Consider the following 11,508-nt stretch of genomic DNA (forward strand, 5'->3'; position numbering starts at 1 on the left):
ACACGCAGTGGTCTTGGTGTGACCCCCAGGGGGCGCTAGCACATCTGTCACAGTAAGAGCAGCATGATGTCTCAGAGGAAGAACAGTCATCTCATCTGATCATTTGGTCATAGCCCGCTTCCTGTGTTGTGACTCAGAACTCGGCATGGAAGGGATAATCCTTATGCTTCACTGCCCTGGGGAAGAAGGACAAGAGTGCGGTTCATGCAGCTATTTGGAGCCTGCAAATGCATGCCCCAGACCACAGATTTCAGCACTGAATTTCTCACTTACTAACGGCACTTCCCCAAAGCTGCTTCCACTTTGAGGGGCCTTTTAGCGAGGTCTTTAAATTCCCCTTTATGAACTCAAGTGTTTCTTGTGCTGGTGTATAAGCTTGTAAACACGTTCCTCAGATAAAAAGATGTCATATCCTCTGGAGCAACTGACACGTTCCCCAGTATAAAGGACAGACTTGCCAGCTCATTGGGCAGACTCTAAAGTTTCTGTTGAATCCCATGATGGTCTCCATGTCCTCCTTGCTCAGCTCGAAGTCGAAGACCTGAAGCAGAGAGACCCCAAACCCCATTACCTGGCATAGAAACCACACCCCATTCTACCCCACACGGCTCACTGCCCTTTCTCGTACATAGACCACACCCTTGCACAAAGACCCCCCCCCCCCCAACACATATAGGCCACACCATGCCACCTCCTCACTTCTATTTCAGTGACCATGGAGCTGCTCTGTGCTGCTTGTTTTCTTTCCCAGTATTGGAAGAGATCATGGTGCAAGTGTGGTGGACTGAGGTAGGTGGCCCACAGTAAGAGTTTTCCTATTGCTGCTCTGATAGAATTGATCCATATGTCTACAATCATAATGATTTTCAATTAAAAAAAAAAATCTTTCCTTCCCTCATCGCTGTCACCAGGGTTTCTCTGGTGGTGCCAAGGTTACCTGGAAGTTCTCCCGGATGCGCTCAGGTGTGATGGATTTGGGAATGACGATCGTGTTCCGCTGCATGTGGAAGCGGATCAGCACCTGATGGACCAGCGAAAAGATAGGGGGTCACACGACTCATCTGTAGAACAAGGTGACACTGACGCACAGCGGGTGAGTTCCAGGTACGAAACACACAGGGCTTGTTTACACAGGGCCTGAATACAACTGTACGTTCCTCTTTCTGCTCTTAAAACAGTCAAGTTCACACACAGCATGGTTACAAATAGGAATGACAACATCAGCTGCAAATCCCAATAGCAGGTAGCAACAACTGTTGTTAATACTGCTTAGTATGCTAAAGACCAGTAGACAATATGAGGGGGGACACTATCCCCCTTGTTAGCAAAATGACCAAAATGCATCGCCCTCGTTAACCTGCCATCCCCCCTCTCCATCCCCTAGTTAGTAGCAGAGAGAGTGCTGCGTGTGTATCTGCCATCACCCCTGTTAAAAATGAACAAATCACCTACTGCTAAAGACCATGAACTTATGACAACTAGCCAGCAAGCTGTTAATTTATTCTGGGGCTAAAGGAAAATTCAGGCGTGTTCTATAAAGAGTTTCAGGAAAGAAAAGAAAAATCAGCAATGTTCTGGTTAGAACTGAGTTACAATTTGATCCCTTTCTGGTGAGTGTAACACACAAGGATAAAGGAAATGTCGGATTAGACTCATATAAGTACAGTTGTAGCTTCCTGTTAAAGGAACTGTCATGGCTGCCTAAAATGGGAGTTCTTTCCCTCATACAAGTGTAGTGTCAAACATATCACTCCATTGAGCGCCGTTCCTTACCACTGCCGTGCCACCCAAAGAGGCAAGCCTGAATATGAATAAGCCCATAGGGTTTCTGGTGTATACCTGTGCTGTAGTTTTTCCATACTTCTCAGCAATGACCTTGATGTTGGGATCATCTAGGAGAGATGGCTCACCCTCTTTGGCCCTGAAGAGAAAAAGGCCTGAATACACCACCCAACATGACCCCAAAGCACCCAACACGGCACCAAAACCCCCAATCAAACTCATCCTGCAGACAGAGAAATCCACCCCACACAGAAAACAACCAATCAAGCTCAACCAACAGAAAAATAAGCAGGTACAAATTTTCAGATTTAGTTCCATTGCATTATTGGCATTTAGCAGACACTCTTATCCAGAGCAACTTACAAAGTTTACAATTTTTACATGTTATCCATTTAAACAGCTGGATATTTACTGAGACAATTACTGAGTATCTGACCCAAGGGTACGGTAGCAGTGCCCTGGCAGGGAACCCAACCAGCAATCTTTTGATTACAAGCCCTGCTCCTTACCCCTATGCTAGACTGCCATGCAAACAGGAATAATACGCAGGTACAAATGAACAGTTTCAGAACTGGTTCCAGAAAAAAAGCAAAGGGTCATGTTTTCAACTATTTAAACCTGAATATGTGTCTCAGTCCTCACCATACACCATGTGAGTCTCAGTCCTGACCATGCAGAATGAGTCTCTATCATTGATGCTGAATATGAGTCTCACCACGGTCTGTCTGGAGACCCTAGGGGGCTGTATGCAGTCACAGAGATTCCCTTGGACTGACAGTAGCTGATTAGCTTCTCCTGGGTCAGGTAAGGGTGGCACTCAATCTGAGGACACATATCCAGCACAATTTTTCATCACTGTAGGGCACTGTGAATATTGCTGTGACGTAAGTTATAAACTTATTATATTTAATGCATCTTGCCATAATGACTTTGTAATACACTCTAAATGTTTTGTGAGGTTTAAGCAGAAGAATGTGATGGCCATTTCTGTACCCGGTTATAATGTGTCATCCCTAAACAATAGATGAATGTGTCATCCCTAAATAGTTGACGGTGACAGCTGTCCCTGTACCTGGTTGTTGGCAGGTTTGTATTTGAGGCCTGGCTTGTTCAGTAAGGACTCGATCTGCTCGTGGTTGAAGTTGGAGATTCCGATGGCTTTGACCATCCCTGCATCCACCAGCTCCTCCATCCCCTGGAAAACACACCACCACCATCAGTGGGGAAACCTCATGCTGTTGGAGGTGCGAATCGTTCACCTGCGCTCAGAACGCCTTCCTCACCACCCACCTCCCAGGTGTCCAGGTAGCTGGTGTCATCTGACACCGTTAACCCTTCACTGTCCAGAGGCAAGAGCTCTGTTCCAGCCTGCATAATTAGAGAAAAATGTGAAATTTTCATCACTTATCAATACACAAGTTTATATAACATCTGTAGAGCGCTGTCATCTGGAGGTGATGACCTCACCTCACCTTGAGGCCCATCGGCCAGTGAACCAGGTACAGATCCAGGTAGTCCAGTTTAAGGTCACTCAGAGTCTTCTGACAGGCAGCTTTCACCATGGATTTGTCATGGAATGTGCACCATAGCTGCAGAGGGAGAGTCATGATGGCTGTCACATCTGCAACACACGTACAGGGAGGTAGAAACAAGCACGCGCACACATGCAGGCAGAAACGCAGACAGGCAGACAAAGGCACGTGGACAAGAAAGTCAGCAGCACCTTGGACCATAGAAATCATTATATTGGCTTATATAGTTGCCCTTTAGGCTGTAATTGTAAAAATCTGATAGTACTGCGTCCTCAAACAGACCTTGCTCTCAGCTGAGAACTGTCTCATTGTGGAACTGTACACATCCTGTCCCCGTACTGTCGCTGTACCTACTGTATGCACTTTTGTAAGTCGCTTTGGATAAAAGCGTCTGCTAAATAAATAAATGTAAATGTAAAATATAGTGTTTATGGTATTCAGGGAAGTAACTACCAGTGAGTCATGACCTAGGTTATTTCCACACTGAAAATAACTTCATATTATATATATATATATATATATATATAGATTCTGGAATGATGTTTGTAAATTAATTCTTAGAGCTAACTTTAAAAGTTAAATGTTGTAAAAGTTAAATAATGTCAATGGCTTTGCTAAAACCAGGCATGGTCTTGCCAATAATGGATATTTTAAATTAGTATTTAACTGCAGGGATGTCAATCTCAGTCCCCTTCTGGACTCTGAACCTTGCTGACGATAAACAGGTCCCCTCTGGTCACCACGCCTTCTTTGATCATGGCTTGGACACCATCCCCCACTTCGGGCTCGTTCTGGTAGACGAGGGCCCCATCGATGTGCCGGTACCCTGCTGCGATGGCTGTCTTCACCGCCTCGGTCACTTTCCCTGGTGGAGACTGACAGGCAGGAGGTCAGAGGAAAGACAACAGCAAGTAAACGCACCAGGTACAAACGATAAAATACACGGAGAGCACTGCGGGTAGTCCAACCCAAAACCGCACAGCAGCTGAGCGACTTAACCAAGCAGTAAGAGTGGATGTGATCATCTGTAAGCATGAAAATAATTGCATATTAGTAGACTCTTTTGTGATTCATTTTTGTGTGCTGTCAAAAATTTTTCAGATTTAAGAAGTCTGCTAGAGCATGCCCAACTTGACTAAAATATGCTGTGAGGCCCATCACTGATATGACACTATTCCCATTACAGTTTGTTTTTGTTTTTTGCTGTCCAGTACAGTATCCTTGTATTTAGACAGTTGTTCCAGTCACCTTATCCAGTATTATTAAGTGAATCAAATCAAATCAAATGCAATGTTTCTAGACCCTCAATAACTGCAGATTAAAACAGACCTGTGAAGTACATTAATATCAGTTGCTAAATATCAGAAACATCACCTCAACCATGTAATTTTCTTAACTCAAATAAATTAATTTAGCCATTCACACATGGCCGTTGTGATACTGACATAAATGTGCATGCAAAACTCACAAAATAAGCGCACGTAGACGCCTGTGGTAGTTATTTTAGAATGTAAAGTGAGCTACATTTCCATTACTGGTGTGCACATTCCTCAGCCGACTGAATGACTTTCAAACTGGGAAACATACCAACCTTCCACGTTCCAAGACCCACAATCGGCATGTTTGCCCCGGTATTCAACTTCACGGACGTTGCCATTATGAGACTCTGAGAAAGTGAACTAAAATATTTCTAGGATGTATGTTGTTCAGGCCTTAGTCTGCTGGAAAGACCAGCCGCACCTCACAGATCAAGTTACTGTCCAGTCGGAGGCGGACGACAGCTGTTGCGCTCAGTGGAGTTGAGTGGGTAACATTTATATCTTCTGTGACGTGTGAGCAGGAGTCAGGATTGGACATTCACACAGTTGCGGGTCCTCCATGCCACATATCCATATGCTAACTGCGCTGAGTACAGCAGATGCGTCAAGTAACATTGGAAAGCCTTTCTTCTGAAGGGATGCCAGCCCAAACTGAACAGAAACATTAAATTTGCTTTGCTAAGACACCAGGAATAAACAGATGCCGTGCATTACATTTTTATTCTGTTGTTAAAATAAATGGTTCTTTTCTCAATTTAAGCACCTTAACAAAACTCAGTGAAAAGTGAAAGTGAACATGTCACCTTTTATTTATATTCTTGCATATTTTTATAAGTACTTTTAGTTACATTATTTATAAGAGAAATTATATACATATATAAACAGAAAAAAAAAATCATTATTCATCTGGGCAACTTCCTCAACTTCCAGAACGTAGGTGTGGGATGAACACTGAACACTGAAAGGGTGTTATTGCGTGGTAAACTTGGCCGTAGTTGCCAGGAAACGGGCTCCTTATGAGAAACGTCCTGTAAATACAGTGCCTACCTTCAGTAATGCAGTCGTATGAATTCTGTTCGTACTCAACGGTTGCAGTCCAAGGGAGTAAATCCTCCTGCTGAATGAACAACTTTCTTTTTACGGGAAATGGGTATCGGTTTAGTGAAGGTTGCTGCGCAACTAAATTATAAATAGTTTAACTCCAGAAAACACACCCAGTTAATATTATTCATGCGTTTGTGTGTGTTTTCATAAATTGCACATGCTTCATTTCTGTGTCATGAAGTTGAGAGAAATCATGAGCGTATTAAATACAGCATATATTAAATATAACCTTAAATACAGCAACATGAATATCATACACAGCAATACGTAAGTGGTGGAATACAGTGTAGCATAGTGGTAAGGAGCGGGGCTTGTAAAATATATATATATATATAATTTTTTATGAAGAATTAACATTTATAAAATGAAAAATTTTGAAAAAGATGTTGTATAAATTTGTATACGGATAAATTATAGCCTATTAATGAATAATAGCCTGCATTATTTTAAGAAGTACAATTTCCCACTTTGTTAAATACATGGTAATTTTCTGAAGTTGTCCGCCCGTAGGCCCACAATAGGCAATATTACATACTGAAAGTACCTAATGATTACCAACTGACAACTATTTATAAATTACGTTGCCACGACGTGGCAACTACTGACTGACAACGTCACCAAATTACGTTGGCGTTACGAATCCAGGAATTTCACTTTTCCGATTGGCACAACATAAACTGATACATTGGGGTTACGAATGTTTGGTCGTCAAATTACCTTCCAGTTTCGTTATGGCCACGTAATTTGGTCAGCTGGGTAGAAATGAATGACCCTGTAGAGAATTAAAAGAACGTGCGCCTTTTATTTCAGTTTTTCGGCGTCTTTAATTAGTGCAGCGTTACTAGAAAGTCTGCTATATACACCCCATTATTTTGGGAATCATTTTAATTTTAAAAAATTTTATGTAGGCTACTAGGCTTCGCGAAAACTCTGAAACAGTGAACGTTTGACAAGAAAAAAAAACAAACAAACAAATTTTATTCTCTTTAAGAAACACTGTGGGAAATCAGTTGTTATTCGAGCGCTCGGTTTGCAAACGTGTGACAGGGAAAACACCGCAGTCACAGGAAACCCGGTTTGCCGTCAGTTTGTGTTAGCAACATGCACATGCTGTGTTTGACGTCATTTATACAGCTGACCTTACCGCAGTCTGGATGTGTTGTAAACGATAAGCAAGTCTGCGGACACGTCGCCGTTTAGTTTAAATCAGTAACTTCAGGTATCATATTCTATTGGACCTGTACACCTGTTTGGAAATACTGAAGAATTGAGCGCTCTGACGGTAGGGAGGGTATAAGGTAAGTGTTTTCAGCAGTTACGCATTATGTCGTGTTTGTTGCCATAGATAGCGACCTCATACGAAGTATTTGACACAAGCGACTGACGGGAAGTGGTACAGGTTTGTTTATCTTCTGTCTCGCTAGTCTAATTGTCTGCTGAAAATAAACAATTTAGATGGAAGTTAGTACGGTAGATGGAAGTTAGTACGGTAGTAAGTACAGTACTTATGCGTTTGAGCTCAAGTTTGTCGTTGTTCGGCCGATAAAATTGATAATAAAAGAAAATACTTACACACACTGCCTGAGCTTCTCAGTAGGTTTAGTAAGTACTTTTAGTAAGTTAACTGCATGGACAATGTGCGATGGGCAGCTGAGCAACTGAACTGTCCTGGTTGAGAATCGCAGTTTGGATATTGGGCGTTAGTAGCGTGGACTGTTAGCTGAGTCATCATGAGAGAACTAGCACCCGCGACCCTCGCTAGCGCCGCTGCTTTACTCTGATATAGCAGTGTTTAGTACTTTCAAGAGTTTGTTAAACGTGTACGTTAAAATTAGAACAGTTTCTGTTTGTCGGACGCCGATTCCCAGTGGACGCGTGAGACGCTGTTTGAAGTAGTCATACAGGTAAACATATTCAAACAAGTAGATGGTAGATTTGACGTCATTGAGCCAAACATGGGCAGCAAATATGAATTTTTATCAGCGAGTCAGCAGGTGTGTAAGTCGAAGTCTCACATTCAAACTGACCGGCGCTGAAGGAGGAAAAACCTTAGTGCGAGTTTCAGAACAAAACAGGGAGGGACTGTTTGGAACAGAAGAACTGTTCTGTCCCAGAAAGCCCCAAGTAGCTCAGACTGAAGGCATTTCTCCGAAAGTGAAACTGTGGAAGACGGGGCAAGTCTAGACAAAGTAGCCTGTAGCCCCGTGATGTTTCCTGATTCACAAACTCGTGACTTCGCTGTGACATTTCTCAGATATATACTTAGTCTATCCTGTCTTTCAGAGTCTGTCGGAGGTAGTTTAGTGAAGGAGAGATGGAGAACGGAGGGGTGAAGTCGTTGGCGCCGGGGGCCAGCGAGGACAGCGTGGAGTTTAGGCTGCTTATGGCATATGCGCAGAGGAGACGGCCGCAGCCCACCAACGGAGACGCCACGCCCCCGCCAGCCAAGCCCCCGGCAGAGAAGAAAAAGAAGAAGAAGACTATCAAGCTGAAGAAACTGTTCCTGGGGTGCATACACCCTCAGAAGGAGGACTCTGAGACCAGCACAGACCCTGATGCCCTGGGTGATGGTGAGTGTTTGAGATTCTGGGAGAGCAGTTAGGGAACCTGGGCCTTTCTCCAGTAGCCTGACTCCATCCCTCTGTGTCTGTGTAGGGGAGGCCCTGGGCATCCTGGCAGACAGGCTCAGTAAGATTGTGGAGTCAGTGGACCTGGGGCCTGGAGACATTGAGACGGATGCACCTGCTGGTAGGATCAGTGTTCAACACATTCCCTGTACCACAATTAAACATTGGTGTGAAAGTACCTGCTACTCACACGATCCACTCAGTTCATCCCTTTTTCTTATAAAGCAGATACTTGACAGAAGAGGATTGAAAATGAAATGACAGTTTGAATTGCAGAGCCAGCTTGTTATGAATGTGTTTACAACATGCCCTTATCCTGGGCAGCCTGCATAGCCTGCATTTTTATCAACTATTTATACACCTGGATGTACTGGAAAATGTCAGGTTAAGAGTGTTTGTCAAGGAAACATCAGTAGAGCTGTAGCAGGGATTTGAACACAAAAGCATCTTTTTCTGAGTCAAGGTCCTGAATCATTTCAGAACACTGGTGTCCTGTTACATTTCATGGTTGCATTTTTCTACAGATGATATTCAAGCAATTGTAGATTTACTGCGCGAGTCTGGCGACAAACTCAATGAAGAGGTGAGTGAATGGAGTTATTAATGTTTTTGTGGCTTTTTTGCTGGAACAAGTCTGGCAAAGCTGAATTTGCATATGTTCTGACTCCTTCATACCACAGGGAGTCCTCGCACAGACTAAGGTTATTGATGAGTCATTGGTGTACAGATAAATGGATTGTTTGTCCAGGTGAACAATTTTTTGTAAATAAATATCATGCTTAAGTTTAGTTGTCTTTGTTAAAATGCTAATTGTTTGGTATTTATAAATAAGTTGTCTTGAAGATTTTTGAAACACCAGACTGTAGAATTTTATCGCAGCGTTTTGAATAAACATCCTGATCACAGTAATCTTGGTCTTATTTATGTATTAGATTCAAGAAATAAGTTTGATCTGTTGACAAAACCTGAAATTTTTAAAACTGACCCCTGGAGGTTTATATGGGCACAAACCCAAACGTGCAGAAGTCTGTCCGTAATGTTAAATGATGTGCACATGTGTTCTGGATGATCCCATGGTGTCAGCTCTTAAGTATGATGCTTAATTCTCATATCCGCTGCTCTGTGTTTCATCTTCAGTTTGAGAGGAATCCGTCCCTGGCCCAGCGCTTCCGCAAAGACTTCACCTACGGCCTTTTTAAGGAGATCACCACCCTGTTCCTGCAGAGCGTGCCGCTGTCTGAGAATCACAGCACCAAGAGCCCACAGGAGGGCAATATTGCGCTCACCTGTGAGGTCGCCAGGAGGCTGACTGCTGTAGACGCCCACCCAATGAACATGGTGATGGGCTTTGGAGCCAAATACCTGCAGGAGCATTTCTCCACCTGGGTCCAGCAGCGCGGCGGATGGGTGAGCGCTCAGCAGCCCTGCATCACTCCCAGTGATGTCACAAACAGGGGTGACCTCACGAAACGCAGTGACCTCACAAATAGGGGTGACCTCACAAGCACTAGTAACCTCACAAACAGAGGTGACCTCACATACAGTACTGACCTGTCACATGGGGACGAGATTATTTCAATATTCAAACACTCACAGCTACACTCATACTTTAATACTATATTAGGCAGGCTGTCTAATTTAACAGGCGGACCAGGCTATTGAGGAATGGAGAGATCTTCACGTAATCACATCACTGCTAAGGTCACAGTTCCATTGTGAAAGGTTTTTCCTTCCTGAGACTTTGACTGTGTTTCCTTCCTACTCGGGCATGCCCCATTTACAGTGGTGAAGTGTGGGACAGTCAGGCATGTGTGCTCATGCTTTGCTCTGCGGTGTGTCTCTGTGCAGGAGAAAGCATTGGCCAGTGGAGAAGAAGATGAGGATCCATGAGACAGAGGGATTATGGTCTCCTGCATCTCCAACCTGGTGCCGTGAACCAAAATCCTGATTATTGGGACAGGAAATTATTCTCAGGTTGTAGTTTTTAGCAAAACAGGTGTTAGTGCTATGAACATTTCACCAAATGACTCTGATGAGAGCAAATCTTGAGCAGGCACCAGCGAGTTTGAGGGGGGTCACAACCTGAGCCACGGACGTCATTTACATATTAACTACTGTGTTCTGCAAAATGGCTAAAGTTTTAAATGGTCAAAGTTACATGTCAGCGAGCTAGTTTGATTCAACGAAGGATACAAACAGTACCCTGGAGCCCAATAAGTTGTGAATGCATAGTAGAAGCTGCCTCTGCCTTGACGCAAACATAGGAAAAGTGTCTTTCATCTGAGTTGTTGTTGCTTCATTTAATCCAAAATATCTTTGTCTTAAAATTGTGTGTGTTGATCACAACTCACAGGGTTTTCCATTTTATTTTTTGTGTTTCATAGGCCCATAGGCCAGTCAAATTTTCAAATAGGTGTAGCCCCCCCCCCCCCCCCCCAAAAAAAAACCCCCTTTTTTTTTTTTGGATGTGTCACACTGTCAGACTTTGAAAACACCTGATCTAGAGTGATAGGATGCTGAAGGGTGTTACGGTATTACTGTAAATCTCTTTCACTGTATTGATGTGAAGAGAAGACAACATGATATTGTTGCAAAATCTATTGGTTAGTGAAACTAATTTCTCTTTGAAGGTGTGTTAAATACAGGGAAGTGAGGGAGCTGTGCAGAATGGGCCTAAAATGGCTTAATGCCCTCAATGCCTTGAATTCTCTGCCCAGTATGGATGGAGTGGTTTTCACATTTGAATGATTTGAGTAAATTCTGTAATTACAATGGCTCTGTGGAATATCCTATCACAGAGAGAGTAAGAAAGTGATGTTTCCGGAATCTGAAGGTCTCTTCAGAGCTCCATCTGCATATGGAATGACAGGTATGTCATTCGTCATAAGGGACAGTGTGTCACAGGTCACATTGTTTCTTGGGAAACCCAGCCCCAGAGCTGCTTCTGTGATGAAAGCTGCCACCTCCTCATCATCTCTTCTCTCTTTACTCTGCCTTTATCTGTCAGTGATGTTTCAGGGCAGGCACACGGCAGACCCCTCATGCTCAGAGAGGTAGCTGCTCACTTTGTACATCCAGGCAGAAATGACCAAGCCAGGACGTATCAGGACCACTGTGTTAGAGACACACAGCCAAAGTCTGCTG

At 43.5% G+C, this 11,508-nt stretch overlaps 2 protein-coding genes across 4 annotated transcripts; one reads left to right on the forward strand and one right to left on the reverse strand.

Moving 5' to 3' along the window:
- Positions 1–103: 103 nt before the first annotated feature.
- LOC118771767 (aldo-keto reductase family 1 member B1-like) lies at positions 104–7,999 on the reverse strand. The gene is made up of 12 exons (XM_036519791.1): positions 7,310–7,999; positions 5,681–5,750; positions 4,906–5,284; positions 4,022–4,189; positions 3,255–3,371; positions 3,073–3,150; positions 2,855–2,977; positions 2,498–2,604; positions 1,840–1,921; positions 938–1,021; positions 459–541; positions 104–176 (listed from the first exon to the last, which is right to left on the reverse strand). Exons 3-12 carry the CDS (start codon positions 4,969–4,971, stop codon positions 134–136), a joined length of 951 nt encoding a protein of 316 aa, XP_036375684.1. The 5' UTR covers positions 4,972–5,284; positions 5,681–5,750; positions 7,310–7,999; the 3' UTR covers positions 104–133.
- LOC118771764 (apoptosis facilitator Bcl-2-like protein 14) lies at positions 4,178–10,796 on the forward strand. Of its 3 annotated transcripts, none has more exons than XM_036519787.1 (6): positions 4,178–4,238; positions 8,021–8,307; positions 8,393–8,485; positions 8,889–8,947; positions 9,502–9,771; positions 10,213–10,796. In XM_036519787.1, exons 2-6 carry the CDS (start codon positions 8,052–8,054, stop codon positions 10,252–10,254), a joined length of 720 nt encoding a protein of 239 aa, XP_036375680.1. In that variant the 5' UTR covers positions 4,178–4,238; positions 8,021–8,051; the 3' UTR covers positions 10,255–10,796. The 3 variants fall into 3 exon arrangements, with proteins under 3 accessions (XP_036375680.1, XP_036375678.1, XP_036375679.1); XM_036519785.1 differs by lacking the exon at positions 4,178–4,238 and adding an exon at positions 6,825–7,035; XM_036519786.1 differs by lacking the exon at positions 4,178–4,238 and adding an exon at positions 7,069–7,136.
- Positions 10,797–11,508: the final 712 nt, after the last annotated feature.

The sequence above is a fragment of the Megalops cyprinoides genome, chromosome 25 (genome assembly GCF_013368585.1).
Source record: "Megalops cyprinoides isolate fMegCyp1 chromosome 25, fMegCyp1.pri, whole genome shotgun sequence".
NCBI lineage: Eukaryota > Metazoa > Chordata > Actinopteri > Elopiformes > Megalopidae > Megalops > Megalops cyprinoides.